Source organism: Patiria miniata, unplaced genomic scaffold (genome assembly GCF_015706575.1).
Source record: "Patiria miniata isolate m_02_andy unplaced genomic scaffold, ASM1570657v1 HiC_scaffold_26, whole genome shotgun sequence".
In the NCBI taxonomy this organism is placed as follows: domain Eukaryota; kingdom Metazoa; phylum Echinodermata; class Asteroidea; order Valvatida; family Asterinidae; genus Patiria; species Patiria miniata.
In genome coordinates, this window is record NW_024037065.1 from 9,156,324 (window position 1) to 9,180,108 (window position 23,785).

General features: G+C 41.5%; 1 protein-coding gene across 3 annotated transcripts; it reads right to left on the reverse strand.

Annotated features, from left to right (window-relative positions):
* LOC119734023 (macrophage mannose receptor 1-like) lies at positions 1–23,448 on the reverse strand. 3 transcript variants are annotated; one of them, XM_038207400.1, is made up of 14 exons: positions 23,130–23,448; positions 9,385–9,560; positions 8,094–8,197; positions 6,894–7,054; positions 5,580–5,734; positions 4,885–4,991; positions 4,523–4,665; positions 3,839–3,846; positions 3,661–3,808; positions 2,848–3,147; positions 1,992–2,036; positions 1,580–1,612; positions 709–779; positions 1–261 (listed from the first exon to the last, which is right to left on the reverse strand). In XM_038207400.1, the coding sequence occupies exons 1-14, from the start codon at positions 23,233–23,235 to the stop codon at positions 205–207; spliced, it is 1,614 nt and encodes a 537-aa protein (XP_038063328.1). In that variant the 5' UTR covers positions 23,236–23,448; the 3' UTR covers positions 1–204. The 3 variants fall into 3 exon arrangements, with proteins under 3 accessions (XP_038063328.1, XP_038063326.1, XP_038063329.1); XM_038207398.1 differs by having other exon boundaries at positions 3,661–3,846; positions 23,130–23,442; XM_038207401.1 differs by lacking the exon at positions 23,130–23,448 and adding an exon at positions 16,245–16,477 and having other exon boundaries at positions 2–261; positions 3,661–3,846.
* Between the last annotated feature and the right edge of the window lie 337 nt (positions 23,449–23,785).

The following is a 23,785-nucleotide window of genomic DNA, read 5'->3' on the forward strand; positions in this document are numbered from 1 at the left end:
AATTGGAACATAAACGTTTTAAAATAGCATTAACCTCTCGGCATTATTGTTTTGTTTTACTTCTTTTTTTTTTATTAAAGTCCCTATTTGGCAAAAACCAACTTTCTGGTAGCCTAAATGAAATCTGATTCTTCCCTTTCCAATATTTACCCCAGTTTCAAATAATATTCCTCTTCAAATTTAAGTATCCTTCGCGTCTAGCACTCACATCAGCATGTCGCTTGGGCGACGGGTGTGTCGCTGGGTAAAGGCATGGCGCACCTGTAGAGAAGAGAATGGCGTTTTAGTTTCTGTAGCCCAAAGCAATATATTTTGTACCGAAGCCAGTTGTGGAACAAGATAACATGTGACAGAATCATCTTTACGTTACGAAATTGCATTAAATCCTCAAATAAGCCTACTTGAATATTCAAGCCTAATTCACTCAGCCTTACATACCTGTTCCTGTGGGGGAAGACGTTTGTTTCACTTCTTTTGTTCCCCTTTTGTTCCTATTGAAATTTTAAACTCCGTAGCATTTTCCTTATGTGGCAGGTAGATTCTAAAGACTGACTATTGTGTTTACTGCCCGACAAGGAACCATGTCTATGTACATTGTAAGCACTGGACCACTTTTTCTTATCGACTTGGCTTCTTTTGGTTGGCCCAACCAACTACCAACTACAAAACTGGTAAATTGAAGATTGTATTGGAATACTCTATACCAACCTGGACTGCGATGAACGCAATTAGTAGACATACGAAGCAGACACTGAGGAGCCCTACTGCAACGATCAACCCTTATAGAAAATGAAAATCCAAATGGAAGACGTTAATCCAAACACTTGGTGGCAGCAGACTTACTTGTCATGCGCATGCTCATAATAAAATATAACCTTTATATTGTATGAATTCTGCTATATTTTTAAAAACTTGTTATCGTTGTTAATATAGGTTTTCCCGGCTATTTCGAAAGTTTATCATTCCAATTCACCGATTCTTACTTTCAAATTCGTCCAACAACATCGATTTAGTGCACTTTCAATGTTTAATTTCGTCTTTTGTCGGACAATTTCAAATTCAGTTCAAGCAAATTCAAACTGTGAGCACACGTTTTTGTCCCGGAGTATTCGATTTCGTCTCATCTACGCAAAACCTTGTTATTCAGAAATCAAATTGATTTATATAAGACGAATTCCATCTCGGAATGCTGCACATTCGGCAACAGCTAAGAAGAATTTGATCTGCACTGACGAATATTCTCGACCCGGTGACTAAAGAGGGTGACCAAGCTTCAAAATTGAATGGTAAATGACTAAATCGGTTTTATAAAAGCGTTTGAAATTTTTCGTGGACGAAATTGAATGTTGGAGTTGGTGAATTTGAATAAAAAATCTTTTAAAATAGCCGGGAAAACTTATGTTAAGCTTATTATGGAGCATCTTGACTTTTGAACCAGTTGGTTCACTGTTCAGCACCCAACTCGTTTGTGATTTTCTTTTTGCAAAGTAGAAAGACAAAATTCTATCAAACTATATCAATCAATAAATACAGTCTTTTCTGTAAAAAAAGGAATAATATCAATAAAAAATATACGTACCTGTTTCCCTGGAAGACAATCCTTCGTTGTTTCCTGTCACGAAAAGAATGCAACATGTTATATGCAGAAAGTGGCCTTGAAGATAACACTAAACTTCGAACATTCTACGTCTTTAGCAACAGCCTAGAAACCTTTTTGAACGCTTGCTAAGGTAGTTCGGCATGACAATATGTAAAGCATTTTTAATTTCCCTGTGGAGGAATAATTAATTGTTGTCATTGTCGACCGAGACTGTCATTGTTGTGCTCTTCGCAATACATTTAAATTAAGTTTCATTTTTGCTTTTTTTGTAAACGTATTAGCGTCACAGGTATACATTCCAGTGTTTGGGAAGCATTGGAAATATTTTAATATTTTGCTTAACTGAAATCAGCTTATGGAAGGATTATTGAATATGATCAAACTCAACTACCTTCATAAACCTTGCCTGGCGTCAGTGGCGTTGGAACATCTGGCACTGTGTTTGACATCACAAAATGAAATAATGATGATCATTGATCAACAAGACATGATTGAAAAACTAAATTTTGAGTTTATTAGATTTTTCCTTTAGAGGCTGAGTTGTGTTATTCAGTGTGTGTGTTGAACTTTCTGGAAAGCATTACATCCATTTCAGCAATGGAGCAACAAGTTTGCCATGACCCACTGAAAGGCTATTATAAGCTCATTCGCTTTTCGTATTTGTAAATTAAGTTTTGACAGAGTTGTCATTTAACAATAATTCGACAGTGACAAGTCATATCACAAGTCAAGTCAAATGATTTATGGGATGCGAGAATGACAAAGGAATACCTTTCTCACAGTCTTTCTCGAAGAGTTTTCACTTAACTTGAGACCAAATGAAGTCTGGTAGTTGAGTTATCAGGACTTGTCTGCAACTTTAATCAGATGTCCCAAATGCCTTGGACAGGAGCGACTAACGGTGTGGGGTTTTTTATAGGTAAATAGAAACATAATTTCATTTTGACATTGTGTTCTAATTTGAAGAACGGCGACTGTTATAAATTAAATATGGCAATGTAGTAGTCAAGTCCATCACAAATACTTTCATAACAGTAAATCACACGTCCTTTCACAAGTCCAGTCACAATTAACTGAGTGTTAACAATAACAAAGGAATGCCTCAATGTTACAATTCATTTGAATACCTTGTGAGTTGTGACATGAAGAGTGAAGGACTTGTGATGAACTTGCGGGGACTTGTGATGGATTCGACTACAACACTGGAAAGAATAGTAATGTATTTGTAGGATTCTCTGTCCACTTGCCTGCTACGTGGAGATAGGTGCTATCCATCTCCGATTCGCCGATCTGCCCGATCACGGTGGTAGCAGCGCACACGTAGGACCCCGTGTCGTTCTCCTGTAGGTTCTCAATGATGAGGTCGTAGTCTCCTACCTCGGGTCGGTCTTGCAAGCGGGTCCTGCCCTCCGGGAGCATCTCCGTACCGCTGACCTTCCGCCATAATACCGTGACGTCGGTGGAAGGCAGGTTGACGTGACAGCGCATGGTGACGTTGGCCCCGCGTTCCACGCGTCTGGGTGCGTGGATCGTCACCGTCAACTCGTCTGAAATTCAAAGGGGGTAAAAACCACCCATTTGACCGTTATGCTTTGACCGCTCTGTGGACTACGTCGGCTCATGGTTATGACAGAAACAGAGGAATTTCTTCAGGAAGTTGAAATTACAAGCAAATTGTATATTTGATTTTGCCTTTCACTGGCGTGATTTCGTTCGTGACAAACTCGGTGCTGTCCGAAACTCGCCCAAGAAGCAAACTCGGATGGGACTCGAACCCACGACCTCTTGCTATACAGTAAAACAGACTTCTGCCCAACGCAGAAATTTCATCATGCAGAAAAAAGGAAAGTTTATAATGTAGGACAGCTGCATTAATACAAAATGCAGAAATAAAACGTGTTTCTTTTCGTCGGCGTACACATTGTCACTTCAAAGCCCAATCTATTGACCTGCAAAATATTGTGCAGCAGCGTACATTTTTATTTTTGTCAAGAAAGCTCCCATTTGATGACAAAAATACATTTAGTTTTGAGCAGATCAAGAAATAAAAATAACCCCACCTTTGTCGCACTTCATGCCATCGAAGAGCGGATCGCAATGACATTTTCCAGTGAGCCTGCAGAGCGCATTGGAAACACAGGAGCACTTTGGTTGGTCTCCGAAGTCCAAGCAATTTGGTTCCTCGTCTGGTGAATCGGTATCGCCGTTCCCGGCTCCGGAACCACCGCCTGGCCCGTCGTAGCACGCTGGGGGAAACAGGGGAGAAAAACACCGGTAAAACTTTCATTTTAGTTTACTTTTGCATATTTTTATGTAAAGAAAGCCCAGAACCAACCCGATATCTCACTCAGCTCGCATATAATGGCAGATAAAAAGGTTAGTGCGTCTTCTAGTGACCTCTAAGACGAAAGCAACTCATTTAAATATTCATAATGCAGGAACAGGCACTGCACGTGCCACAGGGACGCGCAATCGCACATTTTGTTGACCGACGAGGGCGCTGTAGTTTTCCCCAGAACTCGAATTCAAGCTAGAAATATACAAATATTATATTAAAATGTAATTTTCAATTAGCAATATGTAAACCTTGCGTCAATAACCTTGGATCCAATTCCATTTTCCCCCAAAATAGTGTCGTTGGTAGTTGCAGGGCCTCATTTTCAAAAAAAAAAAAAAAAAGTATACAGGCATATTAGCCAATCAAAAGCTTGATTTGAGGCCATTATGTCTGACTACTTGGCTATACGGCTTGAAATTATACACGTGTCTACGGTAGCGGCAATCACTTCCCATAAACTCGGCACTGTGTAATTTAAGCGGAAGCCAAGTTATTTGGACACCGCCTATTGTGAGGTACTAGGTGTAGCAGTACAAGACGGCCCTAGCCTGAAAGATGATAAAGATTGTCGGTGGCGCTCTTACTCTGCAAGGCACACACAGTGCGTGTATACGGCGTGCAGTAGCTTCGCGACCAGTGTCCGCCGTTCACATCGTTGTGGTTCAGGACTGCGCAGTCTCGACCGTTTTGCATGTTTTCGAGTTCTCCGTCACTCCATCTCTCGTACCTTTAGAGAGAAAAAGAAGAGGGTACACTGCAAAGAGTGCAGGGCAAAAATGCAAACCGGACGAGTAGTATACACTGAAGATACTTTGGCATCGTAAAAATCCAACATCTTCGAATGCCAATATGCCTCCTTCTGAGCAAAAATAATCTGAAGACTAATACAGTTCAATGAAACTCTAGTCTAATTCCCCCGCTAGGCTGTTTCTATTCTCATACCTACCCATTGTGATCCAGAGGACTTCCATCCACCCATCGCCATGTATCGTCGCCGTGATTGTAACGCAGTCCCAGCCACACCGTGGGATGCACGTGTCTGGACAAAAACGCCTGGTTGGGTATAAAGAAAGTGCAGATTTCATAACTGTGGTCTCCAATCGATAGGTCAATGATTTTGTATTTAAATAAAAGAGGAGAACACATAAAATGTTACTTAAAAACAATCAAGGGCAGATCCAGAACACAATTTTTGGGGCCCCAAAAAAATTTAGTACCCAAAAAGTGTGTCCAAAAAGATTACGGCGTGGGGTTCGGGGCCCGCTTAAGGGCCCCTAAAAAATTGTGGATTCTAGATGCTCTGTGGTGCGATCTGAAGTAATTTCTGACCAGTTTAACCAATGATTTTTGAGGAAAAGATGGCGGTGTACTCATCGCCTGCCTTTCTTGCGAAGTCACTAAAAAAAAATTGGATTCGTTTTTTGGAGGCCATGGCCCCCTTTGCCACCCCCCCCCGGATCCGCCCTTGAAAACAATACCAACCCTAAGAAACGCAATATTGATCATGTTACTCTTCGCCAGGACGGGAATGTGGAGGGAGGATCTGATTTTGAATGATTCCTGTAATATTTCCTGTATTTATAATTTCCAGGGGGAAAAAACACTCCGTTTATATACCAAGCAAACTGAAGGTTGCCTTACATTGAGCTCGGCATCACGAACGATGACGAGTTTCACCCCGCTCCCGAACCGGTTTTCGCAATCCCTATTGGCATTGTCCCAATTATTGACGAGGTTGTACCAGTAGCACCGGTCACGGAAGAAGGTCCCTCCGTCCGGACACAAAGGCTCGCCACCTAAATGGGAACATCAACCCGGTTAGAAATTGGGACTAAACATCTTTTTGGGCATTTTTACCACTCAAATGGCGTCCTTTGATGCAAATGCCACCACGAAGTCGTAAAATCCCTATATCTTGCAAGTGCTTCAGTATCAATCCGGTTCGTAAGTAAAAACGTCATACAAGGCGCGCACCACTGATAATACTAGCGCTCATTGGATAAACACTCAAGTTGCGTTAGCTTCCGGTTCCAATGGTCCAATGCTAAAATGGCCAGTGGGCGTGGTTTAAACTTAACTGACGTCACACTAACGAACCGGATACGTATGCAGCATAAATATGAAATAAGGTGAAATCCAAGTTGAGTTCAACAGAACTTAACAAAGTTATCGTGTGCGACAAAAAAACGGTGAAGTCCACTGTTTTTGGCTTGACACATTTAGCAGAAGAGAATCATTTACTGAAAGTTGCCATCACGAGACCACAGCATCAATAGCAAACAAAGTGACACTAACATCGAAAAATCGATATCTTGCGATTTCAATTTTTTTTCCCAATTAGTGATTAATTACACATAATCTATCGCCTTAAAAAGTTGCTATAAGCCTACACAGAGTTAATTGGTTTTGTCAAAATATTAATTCACATTAATTAACGTTTTTAACTTAATGGGACAAAACCGGAAAATGCGTTTTCACGAAGTGCACTATACCATTCTTTCGCGTGTAAACTGCCTCCACACTGCGCGTGCGCGTCAAAAACGGGTTTTGCGTTTTCACGAAAAAACACGTCACGTGACTATGCGCGACTCACTTCTTAGCCCAAAGCTAATGCACAAAACGGCACGGGTAGCGTCACTTCGTGAAAACACGAACACAGCGTTATCTGATTTTTTAGTTTTCACGAAGTGTACATATGATTAATTAGTTTGATAACTCATTGATAGTTATGTTGTTCAATAAATATCATACATTAACGTGTCATTTAAGATCCAAGCTTTCAGACAATGTAACAAAACATGAATTATGAGGCTAAAACGATATTCAGATCACCGTTTCAAAACATCGTCAACTTAAATCGCTTGCATCTCGAAACACGTTTTCCACTTTTCGGGGATTAAGGTCATTTCGTGGTGACGGTTACGGAATGTCGCATGGTCTACAGGTGATACTCACGGGGTAACGCGCAGATACTGCCTTTAGTCGAGTGACAAGATACATCTTTCCATTTGCCGGTGCCGCTGCGTAACACGACGCAGTTGGTAGTGTGTTCTGGCGACACTGTGGCAACGTCAGCGTCACCTCGCTGATCCGTTCCGTCACCTGAATTGAAGTTCCTGTAGACGGGGTCACCGTTGCGGAAGAAAATACTGGTAAGCTACTTCATATTAGGTAAAAAAACGTTAACAATATGGCTTATATGAGTACACATAACGATAACTGTTTCCCTTGATGCTGAGCGAGAATATTTTTGGGTAAACAGGTATGAATATCTGGGATCCAAGTACTTTTTCACCCAGCATAATATTGCAGAACTTTAAATGCTATTTCAGATTTTTTTGAGATATTTATCTATACATTGAGTGTTACTTGTCGGACTATATATTGTTGCTATTGTCAGATGCTTGGGTAAGCATGCTTGGGAGTGTCATCTTCAATAGTTTTTTTTGTCCTGAACGTCTATGAGCTACGAGCGGGGACTATAGAGGGCGCTTTGTGGGCCCGCACCGGGTCGATTGCACATGAGCGCAAGACCAGCCTCGCCCCCACGGGCGCGTGCGCGTTCCTCGCGCAAGGTAGATGGCGCAGCAAGATCGTACACATGGGGAACGAGGTTGGCGCAAGACGCATAGCGGACATACGTAACTCTCTCTTAGTAACCGTTGAGGGGGTACTTGTAAATATAATCCATTGTCTTCTTTTGTTTTCCATTTCACAATGTAACACCACAAACAGGACGGCTTTGTTTTCTATACCGGGTATGACCTAGAGGGCAGTCGCCCACATACTTCCGAAGAAATGTGATATTCACGCACGCTCCGGCTCGCGTTGAACGGCACCTTATGACACAAGCAGGTCAGGCAGGAAATGGAACTAGCAGGCACATAAACTAAGCAGGAAAACACACTCAGTACACCGCATAATAACAAACGAGGAAGGATATAGGACAGGAACAATCAAAACACAATCGGCCCGATTGTAGTATGTTCATGCAACTAAAATTAATATTCTTTGGCTCATAAACACAACTGTACTTATTATTTTGGGGGCAATTTTCGTACACGATCGAGTAAAGTATATACGTGCTTTTTCAAAATTGCAATTTTCTTTTCCAAACGAATTAAAAGGAGAATAATGTAAAGTAAAATAACTAACGTGTAGTTGACGGGGGTGTCGTCGACCCATCTCCAGCTGCCTTCCTCGTGCGTGTCATGGAGCCCGATCCATACGTCATCTCTGATTATTCCTGCTAAGAAATCCTGACATCATTGTAGAGAAAAAAACAAGAAATGCCCAATCAGAACATATGCGAGTAAGCAGTATTTGATGTTCTTGTGTCAATTATTTCACTGTCTCTAGTCTTCAACCAAAATGCAAGACGTCAGTTTATATTGTCAGCACCATCTAAATATTATAAATGGATGTTTCTTGGGAAGTATAAGTTCTTATTTACTAAACAAAAAAGTACGGTACGTCATTTTACGGAATTTAAAAAGACGAAGCCAAACAGCTCCCGAATGGTGAAATTCTGACGTCACTCTTTTATGCACATCTTGACTTCATGGTCGATGTTCGTATTAAGTTTTAAGTTGATCCACTGTACCGTTGTGTAAGAAAAGACACGGAGACTACTTGTACGGGGAAAAAAACACTAACAAAACACCGGAACAATAACAATAGGTTTGTGGGGCTCTGGCCGAACAGATCACAAAAGGGTCATGCTGGAGAAACAAACAGATATTGTCCTGGAAGTTTTATGTAAAGATACTTTCACTGAATTCCAGCAGGAAGTTTTGAGGATTTTGCAGGAATAGATGGTACACACAATCTTCTATATTGGGGCTTTATATTATTTGAAAATAAATACAGGGTGAGTAAATAAAAAACGAAACCCAAATGGCAGGACCCATTTTTGAATGAAGTTTTGCCGGTAGCACTTTCAAAATCTAGGATATGAAATCCCAATCAATGACCTTTCTTTTAGTACAAGAGTCATTCAAATCACTCATGTACTTTTCAAGTTACGGAATTTAAATACAAACACCGTTTTAAAGTTCTGTCCACGGATGACCAAAAAAGTAAGTGTTATTTCAGCAAAACGAAAACAATTCACATGCATCCCTAATTCCCTATGAGAATTTTGTTTTCCCTCCCTTTCCCTTGACATCTATGATTTTATCATTCTGATGGCCTCCTTTAATCGGTTTTGAATTGGTTTTGAATGTGAAACTAGTACCAACAAATAAACAAAGTCGTTGACTTCAGTCATTCTTAACGATAGTTGAATGGAAAATTACAAAGTACCAGGGCAACAGTTACAGGAAAAAGATCACACTTTGGACCAATGCAGGGAGTCAGGGCTAATTCAAGTCATATACCAGGTGCAAAAAATAGGAATTTCTCTTTCCCGAAATCATGGAGGAATAAAGTGCCCATGGTGTCTTACATTCATGGCCTGATCGACGATGGTGACTAAACGAGCGCCGTTCAGATGCTGGCAGACCGCGTCGGCATCCAGCCACTTGGAGGGACGATGGAATATATGAAGGCATTCTCCTGCGTAGGGAACACTGTCTGGACCGCAGGATAAGACGGGAGGCACTGTGGTCGTTGCGGCTCTCACTGGAGGAACGAATACAAACAAACGGAAAAAAAGTGATTGGAGAAACAAATTTAAACACACGAACAGACCAACAAATAACACCCATACGGGTGCACGCCTGTAAATAGGCCAAAAATCCGTCCGACGATGAGCTCATGAATAAAAGCTATACCCTCAAAATATTCTATATTAGAGAGTTTTGAGAGCCATAAAATTGGGGAATTGAAGAGATATGGTAATGAACCTCTGGCCCGGACCTGGGGCTTCCAATTCTGAGCATTTTGGATGCTATTTTCAAGATGGCTATACTTTTCCGCTTTGGGGAAAATAGGGGTCGTCTTCTTTGGGTAAGAATATCTCGAAGTATATCTCGAACAGCTTGAATACCTGTGAGAGTTCTGAGTATTTTAAAAAGAATTTTGAAGTATGCGCATTCAGCACTAGTGTCCATGGGATTTTTTTTTGCAGAGTTGCACCCAAACAATAGATCATCATCATGCATGTTACGGCCATCTTGATTTTTTTCCCATTCAAATCAACGCAACCAAAACGAGGCTGAAAGGAAAAATAGTCTGGTTCCTCTTTGCACCAAACTATTTGTCATTCAGTACTGTTATTAGATACAGGAAACATGGTGGCAGCATGATAAAGGTCTTATACATGATGGTGGAGTGACTGGTACGAGTCTAATCGACTCAACCAGCTATAATGAACTAACCCCAGGCCCCTTTGGCTTTTGGCCCCAAGCTGCCCAATCTATCTGCTCTGTGTCAGACACGGCCCAAGTCTTTATTTGAAACATTTATTAATCAGAGAAGACATTTGGGTTGGGTTGTCTGGTGCGCGACGTGACATTCTGACTCCACGCAGCTCTAGTTTAGATGCACCGCTCATCAAGTTCTACAGCGCGAGTCAAAAAAAAAAAACACTTTTGAAATTGTCTGGATATATCCTCGTTCAGTGATCTTTTATATTATTTAGTGTAAGTGTTAATAATTTTAGTTTGGACTCAAAATTTGTTTAGCTACATGTGTTTTGTCATCCATCTGGTCGAGAATTCGGACTCCAGCTTTACAGACAGGATCACCGCATGGGCGTCGCGATGGGGGGGGGGCAAGGGGTGCACTTACCCCCCCCCCCCCGGAAAAAAAAAAAAAAAAAAAAAAAGGAAAAAAAAAAAGAAAGAAAAAAAAAGAAAAAGAGGCGCGAAGAAAAAGTGGTGTTAATTTAATGAGTTGGGGGGGGGAAATGTCCCTGCCCCCCCTCTTAAACTGATAAATCGAGAATGTGTTGAGAAATACAAGCATTTTTTGGCAAATTTTTTTTTGCCCCCCTCTAGAAAAAATCCTGGCGACGCCCATGGATCACCGCTCACCAGAAAATCCTCGTTTCACCCCTAATCTCCATATGGTTTCTGGCGACTTCACAACCATGAACCTCGCAAGCCACTCTCAATACACACGCTGACGGATTGATCTCCTAATGTGCATGACACAGCCCAGCACAATCACGTACATGTTCTATACTCACTGATCTCTATTATACTAGAGATCAGTGACTGTACTCCTCCGCTATCCTTGATCTGATGACCCTGCAGGTTGCACACACTTCCCTACTGCATTCTGCCCTTGATGCCCTCCATCCTGAAACATCCGTCCCCCGAGACCTGGAGTTGCTTCATCTTCCGATCGTCAGACACTGTGAGTGTCACTGTGAACTCTCCTTCTCTCGTTCGACTGGATTCTGACGTAGAATTGAGCAGTGGTCCCACGATTTTACTATTTCACAGTGTGGTGATACATGTGCCCATTCTCTACCCCATGGGTAGGACTACAGGGATGGGGTACAACGGTGGCTCCAAAGTTATGAACAACTTACCCCATGTTACCCCGACTCTTATCTGTCAATGATGTTTTATGACATAGAGTAATTTACATACACAAATCCATGCAAGGTATAATTATGAGGGTGAAAAGTATAAGGACCAAGCACATTTTGAATGTTATTATACGTCCTAGAAACTCGAAATTTGAAAATAAAGTGTAAACCGAAGTTGGTACTTTCATCTGAATGTCCGCACAAGTAAATCTTTATATACAGTGCAATCCATTCAACATCTTGCCGTGTTTGTTCTGTCAGGAATTATGCACTCATCAAAAACTGTGGACGCTGTGTATTTGCAAGTAATGATCATCATTGCTCCTCAGCTAGAAAATCCTTGAAACATTTGATGATGTATGTGCTAAATTAAGAGCGAATGCCCCTGTATACATTGTAGAGAATGGAATTAGGGAGAAAATTGCTGTCGATTTTGAGAGTTAATCGCCACAATTTAGAACACAGAAACTTTAGTGAACGTCAAGTGAGTTTTTGGTCATTCGCGGTCGGCAGAACTTCCCATTCAAACCAGGCAAGTGTTTCCACATCTGTTTCAATGTCAGTGAAAGTTCCAAGAATTTCAGGGGTAGGCCTATCTTCGTTCACTTTTAAAAAGTAGGAAGTTGCGCTCAGGAACCGAATTCGACAGTTAGTCAGTGGGCTTGTGGTGGCCCATATGCAATTTCGGGTACATTCTTTGAAACTCTCAGGATCACTAGAGGATACCTCAAGAAGTTCAAAACCACTCGATGCTATTTTTTCTGACCCTTTTGTGGGCGTGGCCATGATTTTAAAAAGTGGGGGGCATCGCGCGCAAAAAATAATTTAAAAAATTTGACTTTTCTTTTTGGCATTTGGACAGTTCACCCAAGTGCTACATCACAAGAAAAAAAAAATCCACAATTTTGCCTCTTTTGGGGGTGGGGCAACATTTTAAAAAGTGGGGGGTCACATGTCGCTAACAGAAAATCAACCTGTAAAATGCAATCTTGAGGTTTTTTTGTTTTTGTTTTTGTTTTGTTTCAATCCATTATAATTTGGCGAGGAAAAAACGTTTACATGTCAACTCATAAATTCTTTGGCTCCCATTTGGGGGGCGTGTCATACTTTTTTTCATAAAAAGGGGGCATACGTGTATTCCAAAAGGAAGCTTGTGCGAGCCCATATGGATTATTGCACATTCTTTCAAACTCTCACAAAGACCTCTGGACACCTCAACAAGTGAAAATCTGCTCCACCCCACTCCCCCCCCCCCCATTGGCCATTAAAATGGCAGCCGTTAACATATCTGGCATATTGTACACATACATGTACAAATGGACAAATAATAAATTTTATGAGACATTTATGTTTTGATATACAGTGAAATCTCGATAAGTCAAACTTTGAGAGAATGGGCTCAAAATGTGAGCTAAGCTGAGTTTTTGAGTCAAGCAGGGTTGTACATCACTGTTATACAACTGAAGGGAATAATTAGTCTTTGTTTGACTTAACAGGAGGTTTGATTTATCAGAGGTTGACTTGTTGAGATTTCACTGTAGTTTATTTTGTCCTGACAACAATGCTGACCTTGTTTTATAACATACAAACTGCAATAGCATTTTTGACTTTAAATTTGTTTATCTTCACTTCATTTATAAAAATGATATTATGAAATGTGGTACTCGATCATTGGAAATAAAGTCTGAAAATTACAAATTGCAATATTAAGAGTAAAACTTGTTTCAGCCTAAGATGTGTTTCTCTACTCGGTGGCTACAAATCCTTTTGATATATCCAATCTTGAAGTACATCACCAATCATATCATTTATGGTGATATGCCATATTTAAAACTGTGAAACAAATCTTGTGTAATCCATCCAGATCTGGATTCTGAAACTATTGACAATATAGTCTCACACTTTTCTATTACTAAATAAGTTCATGGATATTAAATGCCAATTAATATTAATTGTCCAATTACAAGTGACTTATAAAGGATTCACTTAATCACCCAAGTTTGATAAGTTTTACTCTTAATATTGAACTTTGTCATTTTCAAACGTTATTTCCAATGACCGAGTACTACATTTAATATCATTTTTATAAATGAAGTGAAGATAAATAAATTTGAAGTTAAAAAGGCTATTGCAGTTTGTGTGTAATAAAACGAGGTCAACATTGTTGTCAGGACAAAATATACTACAGTGAAATCTCAAAATGTCAAACTGTTGATAACTCAAACCTCCTGTTAAGTCAAACAAGGACTAAATCCCTTCTATAACAGTGATATACAACCCTGCTTAACTCAAAACTCTGCTTATCTCAAATTGGAGCCCACTCTCTTTAAGTTTGAGTTATGGAGATTTATATCAAAACATAAATGTCTCTCAAAATCGATTATTTGTCAATTTGTATGTGTACAATATATGCAAGATAAGTTTAAAAAGGCTGTCATTTTAATGGCCAATGGGGGGGGGTGGAGAGATAAGTAGAGTGGAGCAGTTTTTCACTTGTTGAGGTGTCCATAGGTCTTTCTGAGAGTTTGAAAAAATGTGCCATAAATCCATAAGGGCTCGCACAAGCTTCCTTTTGGAATACACGTATGCCCCCTTTTTATGAAAAAAAGTGTGACACGAATCCTGGCCGTGGGAACATGGTGCTTGTGCTCTTGAGCAAGGCACTTTACCACTATTGCTTCGTCCTTCGGATGGGACGTTAAGCCGTAGGTCCCGTGTGTTGTGTAATGCACGTTAAAGAACCCAGTAACACTTGTCGCTAAGAGAAGGGGTTCGCCCCGGTGTTCTGGCAGTGGCCGCAGCACCTTGCCACACCTCCAGTTTAAATTCCCTAGATGGAATATTTCGGAGCACCACCAACCAAGTACCAGACAAGTAACCATTATCTCATTGAGATTGGGGAGCTGCATCAGCAAGACTGCTCATTGTGATCATTATCATGCACAAGCAGTGTAATAACTAAAACGCGGGTCTAAAATGACGTGACTCTTACTGAAATGCATACGCAAAAAGATAAATGGAAAAAAAGCCCGAATTGTTGAAAAGGAAATATGAAAAATATATCGCGGATACAAAAAGGGGAAAGGAGAAAAGGCGTCACCGTGATTTTTTCGCTCGATCTTGCATTTCACAAGTGAAGCATTTTCAAATTGCTAGTGCTTGGGAATCCATGTCGGGATGAAACTGGAAAAGAACGCGGATGGTCGAACTTGAAGTGATTTAAAAAAAAGAACATGCTCATCAAGACAAGAACACCCTGCCCCAAACCGTGTTTGTGCAAAGGATCATCTGCACTTCTTCGAAGGAGGATGTTCAAAGCCTAACCTGTTGATGTTTAAGCTCACGGTGGGTCTTAACACTTATCGAGAAAACAGTGGTAGAAATAACCCTGGACAACCCTTTGATCGCGAAACACGATTTCGTTCCTAGCACTCTGTATTTCCAAAACAAAAATTGTCAATTGACTGTTCGTTGGAAATCACCTATAAAATACATGTAGGGCCTAATTTGATTTCTTTTAAAAGCAAACCAGACAGAGGTGTTAATTATATTAATTCGGCAAATCGATACATACAATAAATACATACAATTTGATATTAAAACAAAAGGATACAAACAATAAAAAAAAAAACCAAGTAAACACTACACACGAAAGACAGAACGTGGACAGTGCAGGGCTGCCAAGGAGAAGAACAAAAGTGACACAAAACACTGTCGCCAATAGGGCGTGTCTCTCTAACACGCCAGTACATCAGTACAACCAGTATACCAGTACAACAATCTTCAAATCAAACTCTTCCAGGACTTTTCCAGGACAAATTTAGGTCTTCCCATACCCAATTGGTGTTTTGGCATCTTAGGAGCCCCCCCCCCCTCCCATTGATTTTTTCATTCCACTTAGACAAAGGACGCCACTTTCAGCCTTCCAGTTTGACACAAGACCGCTGAGCACCATAAAATCATCACTATAGTATGGAGTGATATGCATAAAGTAAAGGAAACTAAAAGACTGGCATGGCCAATAGGAATCATCACGCATTTTTGTGCAGCATCCCATGATTTTCCCATGACTTATTCTAAGAATATAAACTTTCCATGACTCCTTACAAAATAACAGCATTCTGTAACTTTCCACAATAGCTTTAAATTCAAGGGGTTTCCAGGATTTTTCCATTGAACCACGGGAACCCTGCACCTCAGTTTGCTGTGTTTAGGTCCCATAAATTTATTTCCTCTCTGTTTTATACACAGGGATATAATTGAAAGTTATCTCCAAAAATTCTTGGCAGCATTGTAATAGCGGCAAATTGAAAGCAACTTTGACTTCCGTAGTTCGTATATACATACATGTACGCCATAATAAAATACATGCATCGCAAAATCGTTACTCTATTAGACACAGGACACACAAATAATATTAAATATTATTTGTGTGCCCTAGCATAGAGCAAGGACCTTGCTCGAATGGTCCTACTACTGAGGCCTACATTTACCGCAGTAGGTGTATGGAAAATCGCGGGAGCAAGCTTTGACCATCTGCCAATCTAAACGCACAAGAGGGGAAGGGCCAAGGTTATCAAAAAACAGGCCATTCAAGTTGAACTCAAAGACTTTCTACCGTGCGGGCTAGCACTGCACTGATCAACAAGGAAGAAAAAAAATATATGAGGAAATCAACTTTGAGAAAAAAAGTTATATTTGCCTGTCAATCTCAGTGCGGTGCCATTGCCAACCATACAAATGCGTTATGGGTTAACCGATGTTGGCCAATAGAAGTTAACTTTGATTCTGCATATGTACTACACTTATATTTGTGTTATACTTACCTGCTTCAAGAATGTATAGTAGGCAAGGAAGAATCATGAGTAGTCTCTCCATGATCACAGACAGACTATCTAGCACCACGTCCTTCCTTCAAATGTTCCAGTTGACAACTGACCGTTTCCCGTTGTTTTTGACAAGGTAACACACTACCAGTGGTGGTACAACCACTACCTGTTTATACATTGACTGACCCATGATATGTCAACCTGAAGTCGAGATTACTTCCTTGTTCAGTGTATTTGGTGGTGCATGGTTACATGACGGGCTCAGGTCCCGAAGTGCGTTGGCCAGATGTTTACGGGCAACACGTGCGTAAACCAGATAAGATTTGTGATGACAGCTGGAGGGGGGGGGGGACTACACTAGCTAAACTATCACTTATCATACATGATAGGTGGTGCTGCATGCTCTGGCAATGGAGGATCAGGAATGCCGTTGGCCACCTTGATCATCAAACCATATGTTTGCACACTTGGAACTTCTCTTCCGCTTGCTCCTTGCTTGTAGCAACATGCTTCTTAGCTCTAGCAGCGGGGATATAATATATAGCCCTTCCCTCCCGCCACCCCCGGGTCGTGTGCGGTCCACGCTCCACAAAGAATCAAATTACTGAAGGGAGGTCTGGAGCGGCGCGTGCCTATATAAACGAGGGGCGGGGCTAGAAGTGCCTTTTTTAAGCACCTGGTATTCAGCCAAAGTTAGTTCAGAATCCAGAACCAGAATTTTCGCAGACATGAAGTATAAGAGGGGCGAATCTAGGGGGAGGGGTGGGGTGGGGCGAATCTAGGGGGAGGGGTGGGGTGGGATGGTGGGGATGCTGGGGGGGGGGGGGCTTGGGCCGACCCGTCATCTTCCGTCCCGGATATGCTTTTGGTGGGCTCTAAAATTGCATGCTCTTTGTGGACCTGTGATCAAAGGAGGTCCACATGGTGCAGGAAGTGTGAACGTTGTGAGGACTCCCAAGTCCACACATACAGCCTTAAAAACATTCTTGTGGGGAAGACCTTTGTTTCCCTTCTGTTGTTTTCCTTTGTTGATTTTGCTCCTATTGAAATCTCAAACGCCATAGCATTTCCCTTATGGGGTAGATATATTTCTAAAGGCTTCCTTGTGGGGTCTATTGTTCTATTGGGTTTTCTTCGCCATAAGGAACCCTGTACATGTACACACAGCCCCACTCTCTGAAAAAAAGTCGCAAAATGAAAGAAGAACAGTCCAGGAAATCATGATAGAAAATTCGGGTCGAAAGAGTGTTCACAGTGCAAGTAAAGTGAACCTTTTCTCCGTTTTTTCTTAACTACACGAATACAAAGGAATGTCCACAGTAGGTATGGAATGTAAACATGTACATGACTGTACATGGTTCATTGTTGGGTAGTAAACACAATAGAACAATAGACCCCACAAGGAAGTCTTTAGAATCAGAAATCTATCTGCCCCATAAGGGAAACGCTATGGAGTTTGAGATTTTAATAGGAACAAAGAATAACGAAAGAAGGGAAACAATGGTGTTTCCCTAATATGTGCGAGAGTGTCTGGGTTTGTTTTTGCATTCAATAGGGGACGTTGAACAATGGAGGACAATATGGTCCACAATTCATGAAGGTCCACAGTTATTGACGATCGAGTACAAAACATAAACAAGCAAAACTTGGGACAAGGGGGTCCACGATTGAAGGTGTCTATACGCTTGTGGAGATGAGTTTGTTTCTGCATTCAATAGGGAACGTTGAACAATAGAGGACAATGGGGTCCCCAATGCCGAAGGTCCCCAATTTGGCGATTTGTTCAAAACATATGGGAGGTCTTCTTAAAAAGTACAAACAAAAGAAGGACAATAGGGGGTCCCCGATTGCAGGCAAATACACATGCGTGGGTATGTATACTTTTCGAGGCTAGCACAAAGAACCTAATGAAAATTTTTTAAAATATCTATACAATTTGGCAGGTGATTGCTTTTTAAAGCCGAGTTGTAAACAATAAAGAACTGCCACATCATGCTGACACTTTCAAACTATCAAATCAAAAACAATTTCGGCAGCCGAAGTATAATCAAACTTTATAATCATTGTTAGTGCATGGAGGAAGGAATGGTTAGTGCAAATTTTAATTGTTTTTTCCCCCAGGGTCAGCACAGCTAACAGGATGTTTTGTGTACGGCGTATATCACAACAACGTATACTTCCAATTGTTCCTCTTTCGTTTTATGCTCCAAACGAGGTCCGTGCATAGTTCAGGGCCAATTTCTGGAGTTTTTCCAGGACATCTGTGCTCTATTTATACACACGTTTATTTACATATTCACTGAAAACGGAAATTTGCTTTCCTGGTACGAGGGATAACAGCGGCAATATAAACCCGTGTTGTTGTTTCAAGATTTGAAGTGAAGTCCTGACCATGATGCCTTCACCAAGTCAATCGCAAGTCAGTAACAGGCCATGTAGAGTTGAAGGCAAGTAAACTGCGACTGGGACATTCGTTTGTCACTAGACATCCAGTGATATAACTTGTGATATATATCTTGTGACCCAACCTCGTCCCCAGGGTGTCGAGCAGTACGCGTCCACCACTACCTGCTCTCTCACCCTGGTATTGGATCATTTGCATGTGCAAAATTTTTGTTTTGCAGACGTATGCAAATGAAGAATAGTCTGGTGCCTGCATGCCTGTGCGTTACATTAGCGTTTTGTTTCTGTGTGCGGTGTCTGGGACAAAACCACAATCAATTCGTCGCGCCGTGAGTTACGAAAACACGATTGTTTGAAATTTTAAACTTGCGCGCGCAAATTTCAAAGTTGCGCAAGTAGCAAGTTTGCGCTCGACAGTACTAGTAGTAACGGTTGCACGAGGAACAGCGTGCGCGCGAAGGTTTATTAGTCAGACCCTATTTATATCTAACAGTACGTCTAGATTCCAGACTAGCTGCTACAACTCCCCAGTTCATTAGGAATTTTACTGAAAGGTATGCGACAAGGTATGCAATAAAATTCACGACATTGCAAACAAATTCGCATACGTGTGCGCACATATTCGCGAATTGTTTCACGACATCGCATACGTGTGCGCACATATTCGCGATTAATTTCACGACATCGCATACGTGTGCGCATATATTCGCGATAAATTTCGCGACATCGCATACGTGTGCGCACATATTCGCGATAAATTTCGCGACATCGCATACGTGTGCGCACATATTCGCGAATTGTTTCACGACATTGCATACGTGTGCGCACACATTCGCGATAAATTTCGCGACATCGCACACGTGTGCGCACACGTTTGCGATATGCGATGTCCCTTCAGGGCCACCATACTTATGTGTCACTACATCTACCTTTACTTGTGACTTATAGCCTACTTATGATATAACTTGTGACTCGACTTCTGCATGATTGGACTTGTGATTGAATTGCGTTTTTTTTTCTTTACTTGTGATGGACTCAACCAAAAGTCGGGTGGCTTTTGTGAGGAACCCACTAGTCCAACAATTCCTCTGTCCATGGACCAAATATACTTGCACTATCCAGGGGTGAGATTAGAGGGGAAATGCAAAAAATCGCAAAATAACCGGCAGAGGGTTTGAGGGGTCGCCGAGGGGCCCGTAGTAATGTAGGCTATCTCGGTTATGTTTGTACATGTGTATTTGACTAAAGGCACCCTTACAATACTCATTTCGTTTGGTCTAGGCTTATATAAACTTTCATAATACGGAAAAAAATGTCAGGGATTCCAGATTTCAAAAGGGATTTTTTAAATATATACCTGAATTCGGGAAATATCTGGCCAAAAACAAAATTCCTGCAATACGGAAAAGTCACCCAGTATCATGCATATCCTTCACACTTGGTGCACTGACACATACACATAGTCGTGTAAACTCACGGATGGGTGTGGGTTACTTGCATTGTTCTCATGTGATTCCTTTAGAACTTCCCTTGTGGGGCACCGTTTGACAAAGATCAAATGTTGACGTGTTATTGTTCCTCTTTATTTTGTGAGTACCCCACGAGTATCCCTCGTAAAAAACACAATCACACCCAAGGCAGAAACTGTCTCCCTTAGTGCCCGGCTGAGTGAGACTGTTTGACCTGGCACGTGCCAGAAGAGGGGTGGTACAGAACTCTAACAAGGTCACAATGTGCGTGTGGGTCCGCCAACACATCATCAACACAACAGGAATTTTTGGAGGAAGCTTCCTGTTATGTATCGACATTTTTCTGGTTTCAGGTTTCACGTTTGGTAGACCGCAGTCCGCAATCAGAGACGCGACGAGAGTGAAATAAACATGCCATCGCTTCCTCAATGGAACGCGGGTAAAGCCGCGACATCCCATCAACAATGGTGTCTTTTCAGGATTTAAATGTCATGAACCAAAATACCAGCACGTAATGTAGAGATTCTATACCTAGAGGACCGAGTCTCAAATTTCATCGGGGCTCTTTTTTTCATGGAAAACTTTCGCCACATTTGTTTTTGTTTTCATCCCAAGGGTGGGCGCGCTTTTCAGATACATTTCTCAACATTAAATGCATATCATTCGCTTTTTTATGCATTCAGTTAGTTTCCAATAATAACAACACTCGAAATCCAAAGAGGAATGTTCAAAACCTAACCTGTTGAAGTTTCAGCTCAGTGGATATTACGAGAAAATAGTGAAACCATGGTCGCAACGCCCCCCCCCCCCCTTTGACGCTATGACAAAAATTATTTGAACCCCCCCCCCCCCCCCAACCCAACTGTGACACCATAAAAAATATGACAATTACAAATGTATACTTGTAAGAATGTCCGTCTGTGCACAACATTCGCACAGAGCCAGCTGGGGTACGGGGTTAAGTGTGTGTGTGTGGGGGGGGGTGTATTTGTTCACTATTCTGTAATATAGTGTTTATGATCGTCGAATATGTACAGCAACCCCATTGAAACTCATTGGACAGGTTGCCTTGTCGTTGTGCTGACGTTCACTGGGAATCAATTTTCGTCGTGACGCAACCTCGTTTTGACTTAAATTTACGCCATTTTATAACACCTTTATGTGACTATAGATTGTTTATAATGTAATTTGAATCTTAATTAAGGCAGTATTACAACATCTCCATGTGATTGTAAGTGTTTATAATGTATTTCGAGTAATTCATGGGAATTTGGCAGATTTTTGATAAATCTGACAGATTTTTGAAGTGCATTTAGCAGAATTTGGCCATGACCTTACGGTCACCCTGTCCCTGTGCTCTTCCATGAATTCGATCAAGTCAAGGCCACTACAAAAGTGCACCACCAGTTACTGGAAGAGAGGGACAGGTTTATAATTCAAGTCGGTCTGCATCATAAACTTTCACTTTCCACAGAACTGGGGAAACTGAAACTGAAATGCACAATGAAACCATAGTATGGCATTCATACGAAAGCCCATTAGCGCCACTGCAAGTATATATGTTGCGGATTATTTAATTCGTTATTACGGATTATTAATTCGTTATTACGGATTACTAATTCGTTATTACGGATTATTTAATTCGTTATTACGAATTACTCATACGTTCTGAGTCATTACTCGGCAAGTATGGCACAGGAGTGCAAACGTTGTATGCAAAGATAGCGCCGCCTAGCGGCGCTATATACACAGGCCCCTGGTCACGTGCTCTCCACGTGTGAGAACATTAGACCTAATTCGTAATAACGAATTAATAATCCGTAATAACGAATTAAGAATCCGTAATAACGAATTAATAATCCGTAATAACAAATTGAATAATCCGTTATAACGAATTAATAATCCGTAATAACGAATTACATAATCTGTAACATATATACTTGCAGTGGCGCTAATGGGCTTTCGTACATTCAAGACCTTGAAGAGTATTTATAAATTAAAAAAAGGAGACGAGAAAAGGATAACGATGTTGTTTCCTGGTCAGACAGTTGTGATTGTCTCGACGCCTAAACTATATCAGGATCAGGTTACAAATGCAACTAGCGCCCAACTATAGTTGGACTGATTCCAACTAAAGTTGGACTGTTGCCAACTAAAGTTTGGGCAGTTCGGGCGTAACACCGATAAGGCTCAAATTTAGCCTTTAGTCAAGTCCCACGCGCTTACCCGGACACGTGACGCACCCCGGATGCTGACACGTAAAAAGACTGGCACGAGCAGCGAAGCCGCGAGGCCTTTACCATCTCGTGGAGAACGCTTATTTTTTTCTTCACATTTGTCTACCGATTTGGTAGACATGCATAATGCATTACCCGTTGTGGATTGACCAATGAAAATGCAGAATTACTAACGTAAATCAGCCGTCGTCTGGCGCCAGACAGCACCCGCGCCATGGCGCGCGTGCTGTTGCTGATAACCGCAAACCATTTTTTTTATTATTATTATTTTTTTATTAAAATCCACAAATCGTGACCCAAAGGTCAAATTGCATGCGATCATTACAATTAAACCACCGTTAGATGATTGGTTTATATTGCTTGACTTATATTACGTGAATAAATGAATAAGCGATTAGTTCCACGAGATAGTAAATGCCCTCGCGGCTTCGCCGCCCGTGCTAGTCTTTTTACGTGCCAGCATCCGGGGTACGTTACGTGCCGGATGGTCCGTTTATAGGCGCGTGGGACTTGACTAAAGGCTAGGTCAAATTGGGTGGTGGTGCCGGCGGTTGACTGGGGTGGATATCTTAATTAAACTTGAACTCTTGAACACATGAAACTTCAATTGACGCCTCTAGCTTCTTTTCCCGAAAAACCTGGATTTTTTTTTTTTTACATCACATTTAGCATCGCAGCAACACGGGGGTGATGGGATGGGGGGGGGGGGGGTCGGACAGTGCACAGTGCATTATGCAGCTAGAACTAATAAAATAAATGTGAAAGCCACTTACATGTAGTTTGCGAAACATGACCAAAGGACCGCGCATGCTCCCACGATGTAACGGTAGAGTATACAGCCAAGAAAGTGATAAGGCGGCGGTCCCCTTCACGGTACATAACGAGCCAGAAAGCCTTTACTGCATTCTACAGCTAACACCACGCTAATACAACTACCGTCTTATTTTAACAGCCGCCATATGGAGAACTTTTCCACCCATATGTGTGCAGAAAATCAAAGCCCTGCATGCTCAGCGGTCACACACAGGACGCATTGGCCCGGCGACCTTCACAGCCCCACTGCGTTGACGGGACTATATACATAAACAGCAGGTCGATCCTCAGAACAAAAGCGGTGTCTGATTTGACAAGAAAAGTGCCCCTTGTTCTTCTCAACCAATCAAAACGGTTGTTACATGAATGGAAAGCTTATTGCGTTCTCTTTCAGAAACCGTGCGAGGTAATTGTATTAGACCGGACTCACACGTGTGCTGTTCGAAGAAGTAAACCCGCACCCTCAAAAATCGGGGAAATGTGCCGTGACCTCCATAGGAAACGTCTTTGAAACGGATACGCTTGATTAGTCTCAGAATCAGACTATTCACGTGTGCAGAGCCACGGGTCGGACGTCCGATGTAAACGGTCAAAACCCATTTTGTCCACATGCAAA